At 47.8% G+C, this 26,195-nt stretch overlaps 1 protein-coding gene and 3 long non-coding RNA genes across 11 annotated transcripts in view; 1 reads left to right on the top strand and 3 right to left on the bottom strand.

The window, feature by feature from the left end:
- Nucleotides 1-4,788: 4,788 nt before the first annotated feature.
- LOC127917911 (uncharacterized) lies at nt 4,789-5,592 on the top strand. 2 transcript variants are annotated; one of them, XR_008097995.1, is made up of 4 exons: nt 4,789-4,813; nt 5,196-5,230; nt 5,390-5,431; nt 5,544-5,592. It is a non-coding gene; the product is annotated as an uncharacterized LOC127917911 (long non-coding RNA). The 2 variants fall into 2 exon arrangements; XR_008097994.1 differs by lacking the exon at nt 4,789-4,813 and adding an exon at nt 5,136-5,160.
- A 2,823-nt stretch (nt 5,593-8,415) lies between these two features.
- On the bottom strand, nt 8,416-17,805 carry LOC127917896 (actin-related protein 2/3 complex subunit 1B-A-like; the record flags this gene model as incomplete). The annotated part of the gene is made up of 7 exons (XM_052500968.1): nt 8,416-8,503; nt 10,820-10,909; nt 11,561-11,760; nt 12,970-13,045; nt 14,545-14,787; nt 16,329-16,436; nt 17,555-17,805. Coding segments are annotated over 7 exons (1,056 nt in total), but the record flags the coding sequence as incomplete, so codon positions are not given.
- Nucleotides 17,806-19,029: 1,224 nt separating this feature from the next.
- LOC127917910 (uncharacterized) lies at nt 19,030-24,149 on the bottom strand. 6 transcript variants are annotated; one of them, XR_008097989.1, is made up of 3 exons: nt 23,981-24,149; nt 21,794-21,920; nt 19,030-19,042 (listed from the first exon to the last, which is right to left on the bottom strand). It is a non-coding gene; the product is annotated as an uncharacterized LOC127917910 (long non-coding RNA). The 6 variants fall into 6 exon arrangements; XR_008097993.1 differs by lacking the exon at nt 19,030-19,042 and adding an exon at nt 19,101-19,119; XR_008097992.1 differs by lacking the exon at nt 19,030-19,042 and adding an exon at nt 19,139-19,157.
- Nucleotides 24,150-26,088: 1,939 nt separating this feature from the next.
- Nucleotides 26,089-26,195, bottom strand: part of LOC127917907 (uncharacterized) — a 1,122-nt gene continuing 1,015 nt past the window's right edge. For both annotated transcript variants that reach the window (XR_008097982.1, XR_008097983.1), the window contains exon 2: nt 26,089-26,195. This exon is cut by the window's right edge. This is a non-coding gene — a long non-coding RNA (uncharacterized LOC127917907).

Genomic DNA, 26,195 nt, shown 5'->3' with positions numbered 1-26,195 from the left:
CTCCATCCCCGTCTCTTCTCCTCACTCCCAGATCCATCACCCTCTCCCTCCATCTCCTTCTCCTCAATCCCAGATCCATCACCCTCTCCCTCCATCTCATCTCCTTCTCCTCACTCCCAGATCCATCACCCTCTCCCTCCATCCCAGTCTCCTTCTCCTCAATCCCAGATCCATCACCTCTCCCTCCATCTCCTTCTCCTCTCTCCCAGATCCATCACCCTCTCCCTCCATCCCAGTCTCTTCTCTCAATCCCAGATCCATCACCCTCTCCCTCCATCTCCTTCTCCTCAATCCCAGATCCATCACCCTCTCCCTCCATCTCCTCTCCTCACTCCCAGATCCATCACCCTCTCCCTCCATCTCCTTCTCCTCACTCCCAGATCCATCACCCTCTCCCTCCATCCCCATCTCCTTCTCCCCCTCCCAGATCCATCACCCTCTCCCTCCATCCCTGTCTCCTTCTCCTCACTCCCATATCCATCACCCTCTCCCTCCATCCATTCTCCTCACTCCCAGATCCATCACCCTCTCCCTCCATCCCCGTCTCCTTCTCCTCACTCCCAGATCCATCACCCTCTCCCTCCATCTCCTTCTCCTCACTCCCAGATCCATCACCCTCTCCCTCCATCCCTGTCTCCTTCTCCTCACTCCCAGATCCATCACCCTCTCCCTCCATCCCTGTCTCCTTCTCCTCCTCCCAGATCCATCACCCTCTCCCTCCATCTCCTCCTCCCATCCATCCATCCCAGTCTCCTTCTCCCTCACTCCCAGATCCATCACTCCTCTCCCCCCTCCATCTCCTTCTCCTCAATCCCAGATCCATCACCCTCTCCCTCCATCCCTGTCTCCTTCTCCTCAATCCCAGATCCATCACCCTCTCCCTCCATCTCCTCTCCCAGATCCATCCCCAGATCCATCCCTGTCTCCTCTCCCCCTCCATCTCCTTCTCCCAGATCCATCTCCCAGATCCCCTCCATCTGTCTCTTCTCCTCACCATCCCCTCTCCCTCCATCTCCATCTCCTTCTCCTCCTCCCAGATCCATCACCCTCTCCTTTCCTTTCAGTGATTAAATTAGCATGAAGAAAAGAGGATGTGCGGAGACAGGAACACACACACACACACGGAGACACGTAGATAGCAACACAAACACACACGTAGACAGGAACACACACACACAGACAGTGTGTGTGTGTATAACTGTCTCCAGTTATATCTGGGCCACAAAGAAAGAGGCTGGGTGGTGTGTGTGTATGTGTGTGTGTGTATGTGTATGTGTGTGTGTGTGTGTGTGTGTGTGTGTGTGTGTGTGTGTGTGTGTGTGTGTGTTGTCCTGTCTCTGTGAAAGAACAGAGATCCACTGTCACTACTCACCACCGCACACACATGAAGACAGGATCAGCATTAGCTCCCAGGGCTTTAGCTCAACTGGCTCACAGGACCAGACCTGGGATTCAACCCCCTAGTCTATCACACACATTCTCCTGGCCCAGTAAGTCTCTATAATGTGTTCTGGGGGTGATCAGCTTCCCCTAGGACAGACCTGGGATCAGCTTCCCCTAGGAACAGATCCCCCCTAGGACCAGACCTGGGATCAGCTTCCCCCTAGGAACAGACCTAGGACCAGACCTTCCCTGGAGGAACAGACCTGGGATCAGCTTCCCCTAGGAACAGACCTGGGATCAGCTTCCCCTAGGAACAGACCTGGGATCAGCTTCCCCTAGGAACAGACCTGGGATCAGCTTCCCCTAGGAACAGACCTGGGATCAGCTTCCCCTAGGAACAGACCTGGGATCAGCTTCCCCTAGGAACAGACCTGGGATCAGCTTCCCCTAGGAACAGACCTGGGATCAGTTTCCCCTAGGAACAGACCTGGGATCAGTTTCCCCTAGGAACAGACCTAGGATCAGTTTCCCCTAGGAACAGACCTGGGATCAGCATCCCCTAGGAACAGACCTGGGACTTCCCCTAGGAACAGACCTAGGGATCAGCTTCCCTAGGAACAGACCTGGGATCAGTTTCCCTAGGAACAGACCTGGGATCAGTTTCCCTAGGAACAGACCTAGGATCAGCTTCCCTAGGAACAGACCTGGGATCAGTTTCCCCTAGGAACAGACCTAGGATCAGCTTCCCCTAGGAACAGACCTGGGATCAGTTTCCCCTAGGAACAGACCTGGGATCAGTTTCCCCTAGGAACAGACCTGGGATCAGTTTCCCCTAGGAACAGACCTGGGATCAGTTTCCCCTAGGAACAGACCTAGGATCAGTTTCCCCTAGGAACAGACCTAGGATCAGTTTCCCCTAGGAACAGACCTAGGATCAGTTTCCCCTAGGAACAGACCTGGGATCAGTTTCCCCTAGGAACAGACCTAGGATCAGTTTCCCCTAGGAACAGACCTGGGATCAGTTTCCCCTAGGAACAGACCTGGGATCAGTTTCCCCTAGGAACAGACCTAACCAGCTTCCCCATTAGTGGATAAAACACAAAAACGGGAGAAGACCAGCGTCCCCTAGGAACAACCTAGGATCACCCTCCCCTATAACAGGTTGAGGTTGTCCCTCTAAACACTATACAGTAGGTTGAGGTTGTCCTCTAGTCTCCCTAAACACTATACAGTAGGTTGAGGTTGTCCCTAGGAACACTATACCTAGTAGGTTGAGACCTGTTGTCCCCTCAGACCTAAACACTATCCCCCAGGTTGAGGTTGTCTCTCTAGTCTAAACACTAGGACAGACCTAGGATGAGGTTGTCCCTCTAGTCTCTAAACACTATACAGTTTCCCCTAGGTTGTCTCTCCTAGTCAGACTAAACACTATAAAGTAGGTTGAGGTTGTCCCTCTCTAAACACTATACAGTAGGTTGAGGTTGTCCCTCTCTAAACACTATACAGTAGGTTGAGGTTGTCTCTCTCTAAACACTATACAGTAGGTTGAGGTTGTCCCTCTCTCTAAACACTATAAAGTAGGTTGAGGTTGTCCCTCTCTAAACACTATAAAGTAGGTTGAGGTTGTCTCTCTCTAAACACTATACAGTAGGTTGAGGTTGTCCCTCTCTAAACACTATACAGTAGGTTGAGGTTGTCCCTCTCTAGTCTCTAAACACTATACAGTAGGTTGAGGTTGTCCCTCTCTAGTCTCTAAACACTATACAGTAGGTTGAGGTTGTCCCTCTCTAGTCTCTAAACACTATACAGTAGGTTGAGGTTGTCCCTCTCTAAACACTATACAGTAGGTTGAGGTTGTCCCTCTCTAAACACTATACAGTAGGTTGAGGTTGTCCCTCTCTAGTCTCTAAACACTATACAGTAGGTTGAGGTTGTCTCTCTCTAAACACTATACAGTAGGTTGAGGTTGTCTCTCTCTAAACACTATACAGTAGGTTGAGGTTGTCTCTCTCTAAACACTATACAGTAGGTTGAGGTTGTCCCTCTCTAGTCTCTAAACACTATACAGTAGGTTGAGGTTGTCCCTCTCTAAACACTATACAGTAGGTTGAGGTTGTCCCTCTCTAAACACTATACAGTAGGTTGAGGTTGTCTCTCTAGTCTCTAAACACTATACAGTAGGTTGAGGTTGTCTCTCTAGTCTCTAAACACTATACAGTAGGTTGAGGTTGTCCTCTCTAAACACTATACAGTCTTGAGGTTGTCTCTAAACACTATACAGTAGGTTGAGGTTGTCTCTCTCTAAACACTATACAGTAGGTTGAGGTTGTCCCTCTCTAAACACTATACAGTAGGTTGAGGTTGTCCCTCTCTAAACACTATACAGTAGGTTGAGGTTGTCCCTCTCTAGTCTCTAAACACTATACAGTAGGTTGAGGTTGTCCCTCTCTAGTCTCTAAACACTATACAGTAGGTTGAGGTTGTCTCTCTCTAGTCTCTAAACACTATACAGTAGGTTGAGGTTGTCCTCTCTCTAAACACTATACAGTAGGTTGAGGTTGTCCTCTCTAGTCTCTAAACACTATACAGTAGGTTGAGGTTGTCCTCTCTAAACACTATACAGTAGGTTGAGGTTGTCTCTCTAGTCTCTAAACACTATACAGTAGGTTGAGGTTGTCCTCTCTAGTCTCTAAACACTATACAGTAGGTTGAGGTTGTCCCTCTAGTCTCTAAACACTATACAGTAGGTTGAGGTTGTCCTCTCTAGTCTCTAAACACTATACAGTAGGTTGAGGTTGTCCTCTCTAAACACTATACAGTAGGTTGAAGTCTCTAAACACTATACAGTAGGTTGAGGTTGTCCCTCTAGTCTCTGAACACTATACAGTAGGTTGAGGTTGTCCCTCTCTAGTCTCTAAACACTATACAGTAGGTTGAGGTTGTCCTCTCTAAACACTATACAGTAGGTTGAGGTTGTCCCTCTCTCTAAACACTATACAGTAGGTTGAGGTTGTCTCTCTCTAGTCTCTAAACACTATACAGTAGGTTGAGGTTGTCCCTTTCTAAACACTATACAGTAGGTTGAGGTTGTCTCTCTCTCTAAACACTATACAGTAGGTTGAGGTTGTCTCTCTCTAGTCTCTAAACACTATACAGTAGGTTGAGGTTGTCTCTCTCTAGTCTCTAAACACTATAAAGTAGGTTGAGGTTGTCCCTCTCTCTAAACACTATACAGTAGGTTGAGGTTGTCCTCTAGTCTCTAAACACTATACAGTAGGTTGAGGTTGTCTCTCTCTAAACACTATACAGTAGGTTGAGGTTGTCTCTCTCTAAACACTATACAGTAGGTTGAGGTTGTCTCTCTCTAAACACTATACAGTAGGTTGAGGTTGTCCCTCTCTAGTCTCTAAACACTATACAGTAGGTTGAGGTTGTCCTCTAAACACTATACAGTAGGTTGAGGTTGTCTCTCTAGTCTCTAAACACTATACAGTAGGTTGAGGTTGTCCCTCTAGTCTCTAAACACTATACAGTAGGTTGAGGTTGTCCCTCTCTAAACACTATACAGTAGGTTGAGGTTGTCTCTCTCTAGTCTCTAAACACTATACAGTAGGTTGAGGTTGTCCTCTCTAGACTCTAAACACTATACAGTAGGTTGAGGTTGTCCCTCTCTAGTCTCTAAACACTATAAAGTAGGTTGAGGTTGTCTCTCTAAACACTATACAGTAGGTTGAGGTTGTCCCTCTCTAGTCTCTAAACACTATACAGTAGGTTGAGGTTGTCTCTCTCTAAACACTATACAGTAGGTTGAGGTTGTCCCTCTCTAAACACTATACAGTAGGTTGAGGTTGTCTCTCTCTAAACACTATACAGTAGGTTGAGGTTGTCTCTCTAGTCTCTAAACACTATACAGTAGGTTGAGGTTGTCCCTCTCTAGTCTCTAAACACTATACAGTAGGTTGAGGTTGTCCCTCTCTAGTCTCTAAACACTATACAGTAGGTTGAGGTTGTCTCTCTCTAGTCTCTAAACACTATACAGTAGGTTGAGGTTGTCTCTCTCTAAACACTATACAGTAGGTTGAGGTTGTCCCTCTCTAGTCTCTAAACACTATACAGTAGGTTGAGGTTGTCCCTCTCTAAACACTATACAGTAGGTTGAGGTTGTCCCTCTCTAGTCTCTAAACACTATACAGTAGGTTGAGGTTGTCTCTCTCTAAACACTATACAGTAGGGTGAGGTGATCTTTTTACTCTCTAAACACTATACAGTAGGTTGAGGTTGTCCCTCTCTAAACACTATACAGTAGGTTGAGGTTGTCTCTCTCTAGTCTCTAAACACTATAAAGTAGGTTGAGGTTGTCTCTCTCTAAACACTATACAGTAGGTTGAGGTTGTCCTCTCTAGTCTCTAAACACTATACAGTAGGTTGAGGTTGTCCCTCTCTAAACACTATACAGTAGGTTGAGGTTGTCTCTCTCTAGTCTCTAAACACACAGCAACTGGCCTGAATACAGGGACGTCCTCCTTCTCCTCTCTTTCCACCCCTCTTTCCATCTCTACCCTCTCTCTCCACCTCTCTTTCCACCTCTCTCTCCATATCTACCCTCTCTCTTTCTCTCCATCTCTACCCTCTCTCTCTTTCCACCTCTTTCTCTCCATCTCTACCCTCTCTCTCTTTCCACGTCTCTCGCTCTTTCCACCTCTCTCTTTCTCTCCACCTCTCTTTCTCTGCATCTCTACCCTCTCTCTCTCTCTTTCCACCTCTCTACCCTCTCTTTTCATCTCGCTCTACCCCCTCTTTCCATCCCTCCCTCCCCTCCATCAATCCCCCCTCCCCTCCATCAATACCTCCCTCCCCTACCATCCCTCCCCCCTCCTCCTCCATCCCTCCCTCCCTATACAGACAGCTGGCAGTTCTGTTAATTAGGTTATCAAGCTGTCTGTTAATGACCTGAGCCCCAGGCCACACACACATGGCCAGGCCAGACAAACAGATCACAGAGCCAAAGCCCAGCAGGGCTACCCCTAGTCCAGACTCTGTGTGTGACACTCTCTCTTTCTGACTGCAGTGTCCTGTCTGCCTGTCTGTGGTCAGTGTGTCCAGACCTGTCTGTCTGTAGTCAGTGTGTCCAGACCTGTCTGTCTGTCTGTCTGTCTGTAGTCAGTGTGTCCAGACCTGTCTGTCTGTCTGTAGTCAATGTGTCCAGACCTGTCTGCCTGTCTGTGGTCAGTGTGTCCAGACCTGTCTGTCTGTAGTCAGTGTGTCCAGACCTGTCTGTCTGTAGTCAGTGTGTCCAGACCTGTCTGCCTGTCTGTAGTCAGTGTGTCCAGACCTGTCTGTCTGTCTGTCAGCCCAGACCTGTCTGTCTGTCTGTAGTCAGTGGTCTACTGTAGTGGAAACCTGCTGTCTGTCTGTAGTCAACCAGACCTGTCTGTCTGTCTGTAGTAAAGGTCTACTGTAGTGGAAATGCTTACTGTCTGTCTGTAGTCAAGACCTGTCTGTCTGTCTGGTGGAAATGCCTGTCTGTACAGTGTGTCCAGACCTAGTAAAGGTCTGTAGTCAGTGGTCCAAATGCCTATCTTCTGACAAGACAAAGTGTTGTAAGCAGGTCTAGTAACAATACAACTACCTATCTGTCATCTCCTGTCACAACACCCCCCAGTAAAGGTCTACTGGTGTAAATGCTTACTGACAACCCCCCTAGTAAAGGTCTACTGGTGTAAATGCCTACTGACAACCCCCCCCCCTAGTAAAGGTCTACTGGTGGAAATGCTACTGACAACCCCCCTAGTAAAGGTCTACTGGTGTAAATGCTTACTGACAACCCCCCCTAGTAAAGGTCTACTGGTGTAAATGCTTACTGACAACCCCCCTAGTAAAGGTCTACTGGTGTAAATGCTTACTGACAACCCCCCCTAGTAAAGGTCTACTGGTGGAAATGCTTACTGACAACCCCCCTAGTAAAGGTCTACTGGTGTAAATGCTTACTGACAACCCCCCCTAGTAAAGGTCTACTGGTGTAAATGCTTACTGACAACCCCCCTAGTAAAGGTCTACTGGTGTAAATGCTTACTGACAACCCCCCTAGTAAAGGTCTACTGGTGTAAATGCTTACTGACAACCCCCCTAGTAAAGGTCTACTGGTGTAAATGCTTACTGACAACCCCCTAGTAAAGGTCTACTGGTGTAGATGCTTACTGACAACCCCCCCCCCCTAGTAAAGGTCTACTGGTGGAAATGCATCAGTCTTTAAATCAGAAACCCATGGAAACAGGGGTCCGGTATTAGTCATGGTAGTGCAGCCTATACAAGGAAACTGATATAAAATAAGAGTAGTAGAAGTCACACGTCCCTGCGCGGTCCTGTCGGTTTCCCGCGGTCCAGTAGAGGGGGTCCGGTATTATCGATAAGGACCATAATCGGTATTCATTATTCTACTGTAAAACAGATCAGCTCCCGGGCGACGTCGACCCAACTCAGACATTCAACCACTCCAACGGTGTATTAGCATTGTATTATTATAATATATCATATTGTAATGAAACGGCGGGGAGCAGGACTCGAACCCTCGACCTTCTAGCCCGAAGTCCAGCAGGCACAGTCGATATCGGCGCTTATAAACCCAGGGTCGTTACACTATTGTACCTAAATAATAGCGTTACATAAAACCCAACTAATATAGGACAGCAGTCACAGGGAGTCACAAATAGGTTAGAAACATCACAGCTGGGTTATTGGAGCGATATCGGTCTGTTCGGTTTATCAAACCAACACATTCAAAACGTTGGTACAACGTCTACTAACTGGGAGTCGCGATGTTTTACACATTTAAGGTGCAATTTATTTTTTAAAAATAAAAATAAATAAACCACATACCTTACAAGATTCATTTAAAATGTGAAGGGGGGGGTGAAAAAAAAAGCAACAGTAGAGAGACGTGGGTGTAACGATAGAAAATATGTCTTCAGAGTTGTGTGTTTCACAGCAGCGGCTTTTATTCTCGACCGTCCCGTCTTGATTGCTACTAGATCTCTAAAAGACATCTAAACCCGGTGCTGCTGGTGGGTATCCGGGATGCCGACGGTGCTGCTGGTGGGTATCCGGGATGCCGACGGTGCTGCTGCAGCGGCGATAAAATGCGCGTGAGTCAGAGCAGGCAACACCCGGAAGTGCGAACGATGTAAACGGTTTCTAGGGAAACAGTCTTCCTGCGTCGCGGAAGAAAAAATAAAAATATATTTTTTTTAACTTTTTTTTTTTTTCTTTCATCATTATTATTATTATTTTCATTATTATTATTATTATTATTAATATGTTTTTTTTTTTTTTTACCGGATTCGGTAACGGTTCAATCTGGACCCAAGTCATGCTGTTGTTTTTAAGCTGCCAGAGATACCGGGTTGGAGAACAGTTGAATCTTTCTCTTTATTTTCTAGAACAAAACGGCTTCAGCAGCAAGTCGGAATTTCTGTCAACATCATCATGTGTCGTAATATTTAACATAAAAAAAAAACACACGTCCAGCACAGCTTGAACCCAACATCTTTAACCAAGACTTTTGTTCGTTTTAATCTACGTGAATAATAATAATATAAAATAATAATATAAAAACTGCGGTCTGAAACTCGGCGTGTCTCGACCACATTTTCATAACAGTTACTAGTTGCCGTCAGATCAGTCTTATCAAAACACTTGGACAGAAACACACACACCGTCTATGATAGTAAATCATTTATTAAAATGCAATATTATGACCAGCATAAGCATTTTAACAGGTACCGCTGCTTGGCTTTTCTTCATGATTATATATACCTGCTGTAGCCTTCCACTCCTACTATAATAAGTCCTTTGGCGAACAGTTGCGCTCTAATATATCGACAACTTGATAACGGAGTTCATCGGAGCAGAATGTCCTGTTTCCACTTTTCAAAACTGGTTTGAATGGCTTTTTGTTTTGTTTTTTAACCCTGTAGGCACCTGCAACTTACCACAGATATAATACATCACACAGTAAACTAAATCACCTGCCTCCAACCAAATTAATTACAATTCGGAATCATTTCCCGTTATGAAAATTAAATATGCGGTCAGCGTGCAGTTTAACTGCAGTTATTCTGAAATTACTACGTCCAAAATACCACAGTCGACTGCACTTACTGCATTTTAACTGCACTTTAACTGCAGTATCAAAACTGTCATCTTTTTTCATTAGTCCATTCGATTTTATTTATTTTTTAAATTTGATGTGAAAAATCTCAAGTTTAGATATTATTTTATTCTTGGTCCTGTGCTGTAAATCCAACAAATTCATGTGTGAACATCAAAACTTAAAATCCAAGTAAACTAATTCCAGTAGCCAATGTGAATCGTGCCGTATATATTAAGAACACAGCTGTATGTCCAGGTACAACTATCAGTATAGAACACCTGACAGAACAGAACGCATTTCCTGGATTCTAAAACAAAGAAGATAAGAAGATTGAGACACATCTTGGTTTTTGTTCTAATGGTGTCCTATGGGTCCTGGTCTACCAATATAAAAGAACTATCAGTATAGAACACCTGACAGAACAGAACAACATCTCTCACAAAGAATTTCCTGGATTCTGGATTCTAAAACAAAGATGATAAGAAGATAGAACAAAACAAACAAGATGTGTCTCACATGGTGTCCTATGGGTCCTGGTCTACTATATAAAAGAACAGGGTGCCATGTGGAACGCAGACGTCGTTGTCATGGCTGCCGTGCTTCGAGCAGATGCTCAACAGAGACAGACAGAAAGGAGATGTCTCCAGCAGCAGCTGAGACAGACAGACGCAGAGAAGCAGAAAGGCAAAAGAGGTGAGATTTCTTCATATCCCGGCTGGTCGGCTGGTCGGCTGAGGGTCATGGTATCAGACTATTAGAAGAAGAGGGTCATGGTATCAGACTCCAGACTCTGGGAACAGAAGAAGAGGGTCATTTCAGACATCGACTCTTCAACAACTATTCCAGAAGAGACGGTCATGGTATCAGACTGGTCTGGGAACAGAAGAAGGGGTGGTAGATCCTTCAGGGCAGACTCAGACTCTGGGAACAGAAGAAGAGGGTCATGGTATCAGACTCTGGGAACAGAAGAAGAGGGTCATGGTATCAGACTCCAGACTCTGGGAACAGAAGAAGAGGATATTTAGACATCGTCTCTTCACTGCACAACTATTCCAGATGTCATGACGACGGTAATGTGTCAGACACACACACACTATGACCACACACACACACACACACACACACCCCAGTGTGTCACACACTGTGTGTGTGTGTGTAGTGTGTAGTGTACACACACAGTGTGTGTGTGTGTAGTGTGTAGTGTAGTGTGTGTGTAGTGTAGTGTGTGTGTGCAGTGTGTAGTGTGTAGTGTGTAGTGTAGTGTAGTGTGTGTAGTGTAGTGTGTACCTTGACGCCCAGGTGACCATACCTCCGTCCATCCCAGTTGTACAGAACGTGGAACATTTACTCTTCCCTCCTTCCAGCACAGAGATCTGACTGAAATACAAAGAGACAGTTAGCACACACACACTACGACCCCAGACACACACACACTACGACCCCAGACACACACACACACACCCCAGACACACACACACTACGACCCCCACCACACACACACACACACACACACACACACTACGACCCAGACACACACACACACTACGACCCCAGACACACACACACACACACTACACACACACACTACGACCCCAGACACACACACACACACACACTACGACACACACACACACACACACACTACGACCCCAGACACACACACACACACTACGACCCCAGACACACACACACACACACACTACGACCCCAGACACACACACACACACACACACACACACTACGACCCCACACACACACACACACACACACACCCCAGACACACACACACACTACGACCCCAGACACACACACACACACACACACACACCCCAGACACAGTCATTACGACCCCAGAAATACACCACCCCCCCACCCCACCTGATGCTGTTCTTGTGCAGACTCCAGGCCCCTCGGTGGTCACACACACACACACTGCCCCACACACACACACACTCTCCCCCAGACACACACAACGGCCCCACACACACACAGTCATTACAACCCCAGAAATACACCCCCCCACCCCACCTGATGCTGTTCTTGTGCAGACTCTCCAGGCCCTGCTCGGTGGTCTCAGACGAGGTGGCTCGGCGGTCCAGGTTCTGGAAGCGTTCCCTGGCGCTGATCCCTCTCTGAGACGTCTGCTTGGGAACGTCCAGCTTCCCTCCGAACGTTACTGAGCCCTTAGTACCGTCATACACAAACAGCACTGGGTAGCAGTCATGACCCTAGAGAGGAGAGACACAGTGAGACAGACACAGGAGAGAGAGGAGAGAGAGGAGAGACACAGTGAGACAGACACAGGAGAGAGAGAGAGAGAGAGAGAGAGAGAGAGAGAGAGAGAGAGAGAGAGAGAGAGAGAGAGAGAGAGAGAGAGAGAGAGAGAGAGAGAGGAGAGACACAGTGAGACAGACAGAGAGAGAGAGAGAGAGAGAGAGAGAGAGGAGAGACACAGAGAGAGAGAGAGAGGAGAGACAGAGACACAGGAGAGAGAGAGGAGAGACACAGTGAGACAGACACGAGAGAGAGAGAGAGAGAGAGAGAGAGAGAGGAGAGACACAGTGAGACAGACACAGGAGAGAGAGAGGAGAGACACAGTGAGACAGACACAGGAGAGAGAGAGGAGAGACACAGTGAGACAGACACAGGAGAGAGAGGAGAGACACAGTGAGACAGACACAGGAGAGAGAGAGGAGAGACACAGTGAGACAGACACAGGAGAGAGAGAGGAGAGACACAGTGAGACAGACACAGTGAGACAGACACAGGAGAGAGAGGAGAGAGGAGAGACAGTGAGACAGACACAGGAGAGAGAGGAGAGACACAGTGAGACAGACACAGGAGAGAGAGGAGAGACACAGTGAGACAGACACAGGAGAGAGGAGAGACAGTGAGACAGACACAGGAGAGAGAGAGAGAGAGAGAGACACAGTGAGACAGACACAGGAGAGAGAGAGAGAGGAGAGACACAGTGAGAGACACAGGAGAGAGAGGACAGACACAGTGAGAAAGACACAGGAGAGAGAGAGGAGAGACACAGTGAGACAGACACAGTGAGACAGACACAGGAGAGAGAGGAGAGAGGAGAGACACAGTGAGACGGACACAGGAGAGAGAGAGAGACAGTGAGACAGACACAGGAGAGAGAGAGAGAGGAGAGACACAGTGAGACAGACACAGGAGAGAGAGAGAGGAGAGACACAGTGAGACAGACACAGGAGAGAGAGAGAGAGGAGAGACAGTGAGACAGACACAGGAGAGAGAGAGAGAGAGAGACGAGACAGACACAGGAGAGAGAGAGAGAGAGACACAGTGAGACAGACACAGGAGAGAGAGAGGGGAAGGGTGTGTGTGTGTGTGTGTGTGTGTGTGTGTGTGTGTGTGTGTGTGTGTGTGTGTGTGTGTGTGTGTGTGTGTGTGTGTGTGTGTGTACTCACAGCGGCCACCAGGCTGTTCTCAGTGATAAAGCTGACACACAGCAGAGGAAGGGTCTCAGAGCTCAGACTGCTGATCCTAGAATACACACAGAGAGATCAGACTGCTGATCCTAGAATACACACAGAGAGATCAGACTGCTGACTGATCCTAGAATACACACAGAGAGATCAGACTGCTGATACCAGAATACACACAGAGAGATCAGACTGCTGATCCTAGAATACACACAGAGAGATCAGACGACTGATCCTAGAATAAACACAGAGAGATCAGACTGCTGATACCAGAATACACACAGATCAGGGTCCTCTCTCTCCTTACGTGCTGGTCTTGCCTCCCTCTACTGATACCAGAATACACACAGATCAGTGTTCCTCTCTCTCCTTACGTGCTGGTCTTGCCTCCCTCTACTGATACCAGAATACACACAGATCAGGTCCTCTCTCCTTACGTGCTGGTCTTGCCTCCCTCTACTGATACCAGAATACACACAGATCAGTAGTATATAGTATAGTATATGCCATTTAGCTGACGCTTTTATCCAAAGCGACTTACAGTCATGTGTGCATACATTCTACGTATGGGTGGTCCCGGGAATCGAACCCACTACCCTGGCGTTACAAGCGCCATGCTCAGTGTCCTCTCTCTCCTTACGTGCTGGTCTTGCCTCCCTCTACTTATACCAGAATACACACAGATCAGTGTCCTCTCTCTCCTTACGTGCTGGTCTTGCCTCCCTCTACTGATACCAGAATACACACAGATCAGTGTCCTCTCTCTCCTTACGTGCTGGTCTTGCCTCCCTCTACTGATACCAGAATACACACAGATCAGTGTCCTCTCTCTCCTTACGTGCTGGTCTTGCCTCCCTCTACTGATACCAGAATACACACAGATCAGTGTCCTCTCTCTCCTTACGTGCTGGTCTTGCCTCCCTCTACTGATACCAGAATACACACAGATCAGTGTCCTCTCTCTCCTTACGTGCTGGTCTTGCCTCCCTCTACTGATACCAGAATACACACAGATCAGTGTCCTCTCTCTCCTTACGTGCTGGTCTTGCCTCCCTCTACTGATACCAGAATACACACAGATCAGTGTCCTCTCTCTCCTTACGTGCTGGTCTTGCCTCCCTCTACTGATACCAGAATACACACAGATCAGTGTCCTCTCTCTCCTTACGTGCTGGTCTTGCCTCCCTCTACTGATACCAGAATACACACAGATCAGTGTCCTCTCTCTCCTTACGTGCTGGTCTTGCCTCCCTCTACTGATACCAGAATACACACAGATCAGTGTCCTCTCTCTCCTTACGTGCTGGTCTTGCCTCCCTCTACTGATACCAGAATACACACAGATCAGTGTTCCCTCTCCTTACGTGCTGGTCTTGCCTCCCTCTACTGATACCAGAATACACACAGATCAGTGTCCTCTCTCTCCTTACGTGCTGGTCTTGCCTCCCTCTACTGATACCAGAATACACACAGATCAGTGTCCTCTCTCTCCTTACGTGCCGGTCTTGCCTCCCTCTACTGATACCAGAATACACACAGATCAGTGTTCTCTCTCCTTACGTGCTGTTCTTGCCTCCCTCTGCGATCGCCACAGTCGAGTCATGCGATGTCCAGGCCAGGCGGTTCCCGCTGTGGGAGAAACAGACCCCGTGGACCCATCCCCCTCCTGCCCCATCTCCAGCCCCCCCTGACACCCCTGCTGAGGGCCCAGACTCAAACAGCACCTCTCCAAACGGCATCTTGGACCCCCACACTGTGGGTCCGGGCTTCTCCTCCACCTCCTTAATGTAGGCCGAGAAAACCCTGGGGGAGAGAGAGAGGGGGTAATATATTAAGGGGGAGAGGGAAGAGAATTGACATGGTCTCTGACGGTCTCTCTCTACTGATGAGGCTGAAACATGGTCTCTGACGGTCTCTCTCTCTACTGATGAGGCTGAAACATGGTCTCTGACGGTCTGTCTCTCTCTACTGATGAGGCTGAAACATGGTCTCTGACAGTCTGTCTCTCTCTACTGATGAGGCTGAAACATGGTCTCTGACGGTCTCTCTCTCTACTGATGAGGCTGAAACATGGTCTCTGACGGTCTCTCTACTGATGAGGCTGAAACATGGTCTCTGATGGTCTCTCTCTCTCTACTGATGAGGCTGAAACATGGTCTCTGACAGTCTCTCTACTGATGAGGCTGAAACATGGTCTATGACGGTCTCTCTCTCTACTGATGAGGATGAAACATGGTCTCTGACGGTCTGTCTCTACTGATGAGGATGAAACATGGTCTCTGACGGTCTGTCTCTCTACTGATGAGGCTGAAACATGGTCTCTGACGGTCTGTCTCTCTCTACTGATGAGGCTGAAACATGGTCTCTGACGGTCTGTCTCTCTACTGATGAGGATGAAACATGGTCTCTGACGGTCTGTCTCTCTACTGATGAGGCTGAAACATGGTCTCTGACGGTCTGAAACATGGTCTCTCTCTACTGATGAGGATGAAACATGGTCTCTGACGGTCTGTCTCTCTCTCTACTGATGAGGCTGAAACATGGTCTCTGACAGTCTGTCTCTACTGATGAGGCTGAAACATGGTCTCTGACGGTCTCTCTACTGATGAGGCTGAAACATGGTCTCTGACGGTCTGTCTCTCTCTACTGATGAGGCTGAAACATGGTCTCTGACGGTCTGTCTCATCTCTACTGATGAGGCTGAAACATGGTCTCTGACGGTCTGTCTCTCTCTACTGATGAGGCTGAAACATGGTCTCTGATGAGTCTGGGTCTCTCTACTGATGAGGCTGAAACATGGTCTCTGACGGTCTCTCTACTGATGAGGCTGAAACATGGTCTCTGACGGTCTCTCTACTGATGAGGCTGAAACATGGTCTCTGATGAGGCTGACGGTCTCTCTCTCTACTGATGAGGCTGAAACATGGTCTCTGACGGTCTCTCTCTACTGATGAGGCTGAAACATGGTCTCTGACGGTCTCTCTCTCTCTACTGATGAGGCTGAAACATGGTCTCTGAAACGGGCTCTCTCTCTACTGATGAGGCTGAAACATGGTCTCTGACGGTCTCTCTACTGATGAGGCTGAAACATGGTCTCTGACGGTCTCTCTCTACTGATGAGGCTGAAACATGGTCTCTGACGGTCTCTCTCTACTGATGAGGCTGAAACATGGTCTCTGGGTCTCTCTACGGTGAAACATGGTCTCTCTCTACTGATGAGGCTGAAACATGGTCTCTGACGGTCTCTCTCTACTGATGAGGCTGAAACATGGTCTCTGACGGTCTCTCTACTGATGAGGCTGAAACATGGTCTCTGAGGCGGTGGTCTCTGACGGTCTCTCTACCTGCATTTGAAGTCACAGGATCCAGCCGCCAGCAGCACGTTGTTAGGATGCCAGTCCAGACTGAGGACGGTGGAACGGATCGGCTTCTTGATGTGCTTACAGACCCACCTGGGAATAACAGGGTTGAAATGTGGTTGAAATATGGTCGAAACGTGGTTGAGATATGGTCGAAACGCGGTTGAGATGTGGTCGAAACCTGGTTGAGATATGGTTGAAGGACAGAGCCTGTTACATAGGACAGGGACTAGGATGGTATTGAGGACAGGATGGTATTGAGGACAGGATGGTATTGAGGACAGGATGGTATTGAGGACAGGGATGGTATTGAGGACAGGGACTCGGATGGTATTGAGGACAGGGACTCGGATGGTATTGAGGACAGGGACTCGGATGGTATTGAGGACAGGGACTCGGATGGTATTGAGGACAGGGACTCGGATGGTATTGAGGACAGGGACTCGGATGGTATTGAGGACAGGGACTCGGATGGTATTGAGGACAGGGACTCGGATGGTATTGAGGACAGGGACTCGGATGGTATTGAGGACAGGGACTCGGATGGTATTGAGGACAGGGACTAGGATGGTATTGAGGACAGGGACTAGGATGGTATTGAGGACAGGGACTCGGATGGTATTGAGGACAGGGACTCGGATGGTATTGAGGACAGGGACTAGGATGGTATTGAGGACAGGGTGGTATTGAGGACAGAGCCTGTTACATAGGGAACAAAACTGAAACAGTTATATCGTTAAACCCAGTCCTGTCTAGTCCTCACCAGTCATTCTCCTGTTCTCTATAACAGATATAGTTCAACCCAGTCCTGTCTAGTCCTCACCAGTCATTCTCTATAACAGATATAGTTCAACCCAGTCCTGTCTAGTCCTCACCAGTCATTCTCTATAACAGATATAGTTCAACCCAGTCCTGTCTAGTCCTCACCAGTCATTCTCCTGTTCTCTATAACAGATATAGTTCAACCCAGTCCTGTCTAGTCCTCACCAGTCATTCTCCTGTTCTCTATAACAGATATAGTTCAACCCAGTCCTGTCTAGTCCTCACCAGTCATTCTCTATAACAGATATAGTTCAACCCAGTCCTGTCTAGTCCTCACCAGTCATTCTCCTGTTCTCTATAACAGATATAGTTCAACCCAGTCCTGTCTAGTCCTCACCAGTCATTCTCTATAACAGATATAGTTCAACCCAGTCCTGTCTAGTCCTCACCAGTCATTCTCCTGTTCAAAGTAGCAGATGGATATGAGGCGTGACCCGCTACCCACAGCGAACTTGTTCTCCTTGGGAGACCAGCTGACACAGCGAGCAGCCCGGTTGATACGGAGGATGACCAGGGTGGGCTTCCACACCTCCCCCTTCAGAGACCAGACATACGCGTTACGATCCGTCCCACAGGTCACGATACGGTTACTCTCTGGAGCCCAGTCTATACCTGGAGAGATAGGGAGGGGGGGGGCATGGAATTACCGTCTGGAGCCCAGTCTATACCTGGAGAGATGGGAGAGGGCATAGAGTTACTGTCTGGAGCCCAGTCTATACCTGGAGAGATGGGAGGGGGCATAGAGTTACTGTCTGGAGCCCAGTCTATACCTGGAGAGATGGGAGGGGGGCATAGAGTTACTGTCTGGAGCCCAGTCTATACCTGGAGAGATGGGAGGGGGGGCATAGAGTTACTGTCTGGAGCCCAGTCTATACCTGGAGAGATGGGAGAGGGGGGCATAGAGTTACTGTCTGGAGCCCAGTCTATACCTGGAGAGATGGGAGGGGGGCATAGAGTTACTGTCTGGAGCCCAGTCTATACCTGGAGAGATGGGAGGGGGACATAGAGTTACTGTCTGGAGCCCAGTCTATACCTGGAGAGATGGGAGGGGGGGCATAGAATTACCGTCTGGAGCCCAGTCTATACCTGGAGAGATGGGAGGGGGGGGCATAGAGTTACTGACTGGAGCCCAGTCTATACCTGGAGAGATGGGAGGGGGAATAGAGTTACTGTCTGGAGCCCAGTCTATACCTGGAGAGATGGGAGGGGGGCATAGAGTTACTGTCTGGAGCCCAGTCTATACCTGGAGAGATGGGAGGGGGCATAGAGTTACTGTCTGGAGCCCAGTCTATACCTGGAGAGATGGGAGGGGGGCATAGAGTTACTGTCTGGAGCCCAGTCTATACCTGGAGAGATGGGAGGGGGCATAGAGTTACTGTCTGGAGCCCAGTCTATACCTGGAGAGATGGGAGGGGAGGGGCATAGAGTTACTGTCTGGAGCCCAGTCTATACCTGGAGAGATGGGAGGGGGAATAAAGTTACCGTCTGGAGCCCAGTCTATACCTGGAGAGATGGGAGGGAGGGGGCCAGAAACTAAGAACAGATCAATCTCTATAAATATAACGGGACCTGTCCACTATTCAGTTCAGAATCTTGGTCCACTTGGTCCCGAGGGGGGACACAGAGATCCATATAGAGAGATCACACTATATATATCAGATAAATCTCTATAAGATCATATATATCAGATCAATCTCACATCATCAATCTCTAGAGTCACACTATATATATCAGATCAATCCTATAGGGAGTTATATATGAATCTTAGGGAGAGATCACACTTATATATCATCAGATCAATCTCTATAGTCACACTATATATATCAGATCAATCTCTATAGATGAGATCACACTATATATTGTTCACAGAGCAATCTCTATATAGAGAGATCACACTATATATATCAGATCAATCTCTATAGGGAGAGATCACACTATATCATCAGATCAATCTCTATAGGGAGAGATCACACTATATCATCAGATCAATCTCTATAGGAATCTCTATAGAGAGATCACACTATATATATATCAGATCAATCTCTATAGGGAGAGATCACACTATATACATCATCAGATCAATCTCTATAGGGAGAGATCACACTATATCATATCAGATCAATCTCTATAGGGAGAGATCACACTATATATATCAGATCAATCTCTATAGGGAGAGATCACACTATATATATCAGATCAATCTCTATAGGGAGAGATCACACTATATATATATCAGATCAATCTCTATAGGGAGAGATCACACTATATATATCAGATCAATCTCTATAGGGAGAGATCACACTATATATATCAGATCAATCTCTATAGGGAGAGATCACACTATATATATATCAGATCAATCTCTATAGGGAGAGATCACACTATATATATCAGATCAATCTCTATAGGGAGAGATCACACTATATATATCATCAGATCAATCTCTATAGGGAGAGATCACACTATATATATCAGATCAATCTCTATAGGGAGAGATCACACTATATCATCAGATCAATCTCTATAGGGAGAGATCACACTATATATATCAGATCAATCTCTATAGGGAGAGATCACACTATATATATCATCAGATCAATATATATATCATCAGATAATAGGAGAGATCACACTATATCATCAGATCAATCTCTATAGGGAGAGATCACACTATATATCATATCAGATCAATCTCTATAGGGAGAGATCACACTATATATATCAGATCAATCAGATCAATCTCATCAGATCAATCTCTATAGGAGAGATCACACTATATATATCAGAGAGATCAATCTATATATCATCAGATCAATCTCTATAGGGAGAGATCACACTATATATATCAGATCAATCTCTATAGGGAGAGATCACACTATATATATCAGATCAATCTCTATAGGGAGAGATCACACTATATATATCAGATCAATCTCTATAGGGAGAGATCACACTATATATCATCAGATCAATCTAGGGAGAGATCAATATATATATCAGATCAATCTCTATAGGAGAGATCACACTATATATATCAGATCAATCTCTATAGGGAGAGATCACACTATATATATCAGATCAATCTCTATAGGGAGAGATCACACTATATATATCAGATCAATCTCTATATATATCAGATCAATCTCTATAGGAGAGATCACACTATATATATATCAGATCAATCTCTATAGGGAGAGATCACACTATATATATCAGATCAATCTCTATAGGAGAGATCACACTATATATATCATCAGATCAATCTCTATATAGAGAGATCACACTATATATATCAGATCAATCTCTATAGGGAGAGATCACACTATATATATCATCAGATCAGATCAATCTCTATAGGGAGAGATCACACTATATCATCAGATCAATCTCTCATATATAGGAGAGATCACACTATATATATCAGATCAATCTCTATAGGGAGAGATCACACTATATATATATCAGATCAATCTTTATAGGGAGAGATCACACTATATCTATCAGATCAATCTCTATAGGGAGAGATCACACTATATCATCAGATCAATCTCTATAGGGAGATATTACATTATATTCAGAGGGCTGTTGTTTTGTGTGAGTGAGTGTGTTTGCAACAGTATAGCGTGGGAAGCAAGGTCACACTCCTCTCACATCTATGTGTGTGTCTGTCTGCCTCTCAGCGCGTCTGTCTGCCTCTCAGCGCGTCTGTCTGCCTCTCAGCGCGTCTGTCTGCCTCTCAGCGCGTCTGTCTGCCTCTCAGCGTGTCTGTCTCTGTCTGATCAGCGTGTCTGTCTGCCTCTCACGTGTTTCTGCCTCTCAGCGTGTCTGTCTGCCTCTCAGCGTGTTTCTCTCAGCGTGTCTGTCTGCCTATCAGTGTGTTTCTCTCAGCGTGTCTGTCTGCCTCTCAGTGCGTTTCTCTCGTGTCAGAATTGAAAACCGCCAGTTCACCTCCTGTTCCTGTTTGTATGACTCACACACTGTGGTTGTGCGCGCGTGGTGTGTCTGTGTCTGTGTGCTCTGCCCAGACCCACCGTCCATTTTGAGCAGAAACCGAAGACTCAGATCGAAACAACCCAAATATGGAGTTGTAGAACACAGACGTCTCTGAGAGACCCAGAACACCACCCCTCTCGCTACAACAGGAAATACCTCCAGCCACATGGGAGCCAATCACAGCCCCTCTCGCTACAACAGGAAATACCTCCAGCCACATGGGAGCCAATCACAGCCCCTCTCGCTACAACAGGAAATACCTCCAGCCACATGGGAGCCAATCACAGCCCTCTCGCTACAACAGGAAATACCTCCAGCCACATGGGAGCCAATCACAGCCCTCTCGCTACAACAGGAAATACCTCCAGCCACATGGGAGCCAATCACAGCCCCCCGTCAGACTCACTCAACATAAGCCTGTTTTTTTTTTTTTTTTTTAATTAAACTTTTAATTTAATTTCAGTTATCTTGGTGTGTTTCAATACTACCTGTAATGAATATCAAATTAACTTCACTACAACTCAGCTTTGTGAGTTCCTGTTCAACACCATCTGAGTTGGGTTTCCTCTAGTGATTCTACTTCTGTTGTAGTCGAGGAAGTCCAATTGACCAATCAGAGAGAGTGTCCTACTCACGGGTCCGGTCCTTGTTCCAGGAGTGGCAGCTGATTGGCTCGAGCAAGAAGCTGTGGTAAGACATAACCAAATCGGGACAATGCAGAAACAGGAAGTGAGATGAGCCAATGAGAGGCCTCTGTAGTTCCTGTTGAATAAAAAAAAAAAATTAAAACGTCACACACACTTTAAATTGGTCATAAAATCACCATCTAACTGAAAACTTCAGAGAGAGAGAGAGAAAGGTCTTTATTGTTTTGAAACTTCTGTATGTGTAATGTTTACTGTTAATTTGTATTGTTTATTTCACTTTATATATTATCTACCTCACTTGCTTTGGCAATGTTAACACATGTTTCCCATGCCAATAAAGCCCTTGAATTGAATTGAGAGACCGACATAGATACAGTCAGGTCTAGGTTGTGTTAGACTGAGCCCCTGTGGCATGAAATGAATGCTACAAGTCAAACAGACACACTGTATATAACACATCAACACCACGTAGCCTTGGAATAACAGGAAACGGTCTGTTTAAAGTTGTCCGCTACGTCTTCAAATAAGGCGTGTTGCTAACCAACTGTCATTGCCATGGTTCCCGGACTAACGTAAAGCTGGCGTGTCTGACTCCAAACAGAACAGCGGCGACACGCGAGCTAACCAACTAACATTGCCATGGTTCCCCGGACTAACGTAAAGCTGGCGTGGTCTGACTCCAAACAGAACAGCGGCGACACGCGAGCTAACCAACTGTTATTGCCATGGTTCCCGGACTAACGTAAAGCGGGCGTGGTCTGACTCCAAACAGAACAGCGGCGACACGCGACTAACCAACTGTCATTGCCATGGTTCCCGGACTAACGTAAACTTGGCGTGGTCTGACTCCACACAGAACAGCGGCTTTACACGCGAGCTAACCAACTGTTATTGCCATGGTTCCCGGACTAACGTAAAGCTGGCGTGTCTGACTCCACACAGAACAGCGGCGACACGCGAGCTAACCAACTCATTGCCATGGTTCCCGGACTAACGTAAAGCTGGCGTGTCTGACTCCAAACAGAACAGCGCGACACGCGAGCTAACCAACTGTTATTGCCATGGTTCCCGGACTAACGTAAAGCTGGCGTGTCTGACTCCAAACAGAACAGCGGCGACACGCGAGCTAACCAACTGTTATTGCCATGGTTCCCGGACTAACGTAAAGCTGGCGTGTCTGACTCCAAACAGAACAGCGGCGACACGCGAGCTAACCAACTGTCATTGCCATGGTTCCCGGACTAACGTAAAGCTGGCGTGTCTGACTCCACACAGAACAGCGGCGACACGCGAGCTAACCAACTGTTATTGCCATGGTTCCCGGACTAACGTAAAGCGGGCGTGTCTGACTCCAAACAGAACAGTGGTGTCACTGCAGCTCTACAGCTGGAACAAAGTCCCTCTATCTGCTGCTGGCCTCTCAATTCAATTCAATTCAAGGGCTTTATTGACATGGGAAACATGTGTTAACATTGCCAAAGCAAGTGAGGTAGATAATATATAAAGTGAAATAAACAATACAAATGAACAGTAAACATTACACATACAGAAGTTTCAAAACAATAAATACATTACAAATGTCATATTATATATATATACAGTGTTGTAACAATGTACAAATGGTTAAAGGACACAAGATAAAATAAATAAGCATAAATGTGTTGTATTTGCAGTGGTGTTTGTTCTTCACTGGTTGCCCTTTTCTCGTGGCAACAGGTCACAAATCTTGCTGCTGTGATGGGACCCTGTGTCTCTCTCTCTCTCTACTGTAACGACCCTGGGGCGGTTTATAAGAGCGGATATCGACTGTGCCGCTTATAGCGCGCGCTGGACTTTCGGGCTAGAAAGGTCAAGGGTTCGAGTCCTGCTTCCCTGCCTGTTTCATTACACTGGTGTCAGAAGTGGGATCGGAACCTTGCAGCCACGACAGTGCGCGTGCTTGGCCGGTGAGAGTGTGTGTGCGCGCGCTCGGGCGAGAAAGGTCGAGGGTTCGAGTCCTGCCTCCCTCATTACACAACGTTGAAAACGTGTCATCTTGGTAACTTTTCCTCGTTTCCTTCCTTTTCATTGTTTTGCGTTGAGTAAAAAAAAGTTTCTGCCTGGTTGTCTGTTTATCAGTAGAACCAACCAGACATGTCTGGACATGACCGGTCAACCGAGAGAACTTGTACTTACCCTGAGATGGAGGGATGATACGGAAGGAGAGATGACTGGAGAGAACAGCTCGCGGACTCTGGCCAGTCGACGCGAAAGCTACCGACAGAGTGACGGAGAGAGAACAGACACTTCTGTAGACGAGAAGGAGGTAGAAAAAGTTGCTTCCGCAAAAAGAGGAACAGAGGGAGGGGTGAGGCCGGGGTGAGCGGGCAGGAAGGGAGGGAGGGGTGAGCGAAAACAAACTTCTGCAAAAAAAGAGACGGGGCTGAAGGGAGCGGTAGAGGCAGAACTTGCTTCTGTAAAAAAAAAAGCGGGGGGAGGGAGAAAATAGAAACTTCCGCAAAAAGGGGAGAAGTAGAAAAGACTTAGTAGAACATTCACATCTGCAACAGAAAAGGAAGGGAGGGTGGGGTAGACTAGGGTGGGAGAGAGAGAGAGGGTAGACTAGGGTGGGAGAGAGAGAGAGGGTCAACTAGGGTGGGAGGAGAGAGAGGGGGTAGACTAGGGTGGGAGAGAGAGAGAGGGTCAACTAGGGTGGGAGAGAGAGAGAGAGGGTAGACTAGGGTGGGAGAGAGAGGGTAGACTAGGGTGGGAGAGAGAGAGAGAGAGAGAGGGGTAGACTAGGGTGGGAGAGAGAGAGAGAGAGTAGACTAGGGTGGGAGAGAGAGAGAGAGGGTAGACTAGGATGGGAGAGAGAGAGAGGGAGAGAGGGTAGACTAGGGTGGGAGAGAGAGAGAGAGAGGGTAGACTAGGGTGGGAGAGAGAGAGAGGGTAGACTAGGGTGGGAGAGAGAGAGGGTAGACTAGGGTGGGAGAGAGAGAGGGGGTAGACTAGGGTGAGAGGGAGAGAGAGAGGGTAGACTAGGGTGGGAGAGAGAGAGGGTAGACTAGGGTGGGAGAGAGAGAGGGTAGACTAGGGTGGGAGAGAGAGAGAGGGTAGACTAGGGAGGGAGGGAGAGAGGGTAGACTAGGGTGGGAGAGAGAGAGAGGGTAGACTAGGGAGAGAGGGGGGGTAGACTAGACTCCCCTCTTCATTATCCACCTTCCCTGTTTCTTGTTCTGTTCCACCAGATCATTTCCTTCTGTTGGAAGGGCTTAGTCTGGCTCCTCCACACAAAGTAACAGAGGCAGAAAACAGACAGGCGACTCGGCAGAGCAGACAGACAGGCGACTCGGCAGAGCAGACAGACAGGCGACTCGGCAGAGCGACAGACAGGCGACTAGAGCGACAGACAGGCGACTCGGCAGAGCGACAGACAGGCGACAGAGCGACAGACAGGCGACTCGGCAGAGCGACAGACAGGCGACTCGGCAGAGCGACAGACAGGCGACTCGGCAGAGCGACAGACAGGCGACTCGGCAGAGCGACAGACAGGCGACTCGGGCAGAGCGACAGACAGGCGACTCGGCAGAGCGACAGACAGGCGACTGGCAGAGCGACAGACAGGCGACTGTTGGCAGAGCGACAGACAGGCGACTCGGCAGAGCGACAGACAGGCGACTCGGCAGAGCGACAGACAGGCGACTCGGCAGAGCGACAGACAGGCGACTTCGGCAGAGCGACAGACAGGCGACTCGGCAGAGCGACAGACAGGCGACTTCGGCAGAGCGACAGACAGGCGACTCGGCAGAGCGACAGACAGGCGACTCGGCAGAGCGACAGACAGGCGACTGGCAGAGCAAGAGACAGACAGGCGACAGACGGCAGAGCAACAGACAGACAGGCGACTCGGCAGAGCAACAGACAGACAGGCGACTCGGCAGAGCAACAGACAGACAGGCGACTCGGCAGAGCAACAGACAGACAGGCGACTCGGCAGAGCAACAGACAGACAGGCGACTCGGCAGAGCAACAGACAGACAGGCGACTCGGCAGAGCAACAGACAGACAGGCGACTCGGCAGAGCAACAGACAGACAGGCGACTCGGCAGAGCAACAGACAGACAGGCGACTCGGCAGAGCAACAGACAGACAGGCGACTCGGCAGAGCAACAGACAGACAGGCGACTCGTTAGGGCAGAGTAAGACAGATGACTCGGTAGAGCGACAGACAGACAGGCGACTCGGCAGAGTAACAGACAGGCGACTCGGTAGGGCAGAGTAAGACAGACAGACAGGCGACTCGGTAGTGTCAATTGATTCTTTATTTCTCCTGCAGCTGAATTAGACACATCATAGGTACATCCTCCATCTAATGACATAGGAACCATCCCAAATAGCACCCTAGTCCCTT

The sequence above is a fragment of the Oncorhynchus keta genome, unplaced genomic scaffold (assembly GCF_023373465.1).
Source record: "Oncorhynchus keta strain PuntledgeMale-10-30-2019 unplaced genomic scaffold, Oket_V2 Un_contig_12375_pilon_pilon, whole genome shotgun sequence".
NCBI lineage: Eukaryota > Metazoa > Chordata > Actinopteri > Salmoniformes > Salmonidae > Oncorhynchus > Oncorhynchus keta.
This window is presented reverse-complemented; position numbering and strand designations above follow the sequence as displayed.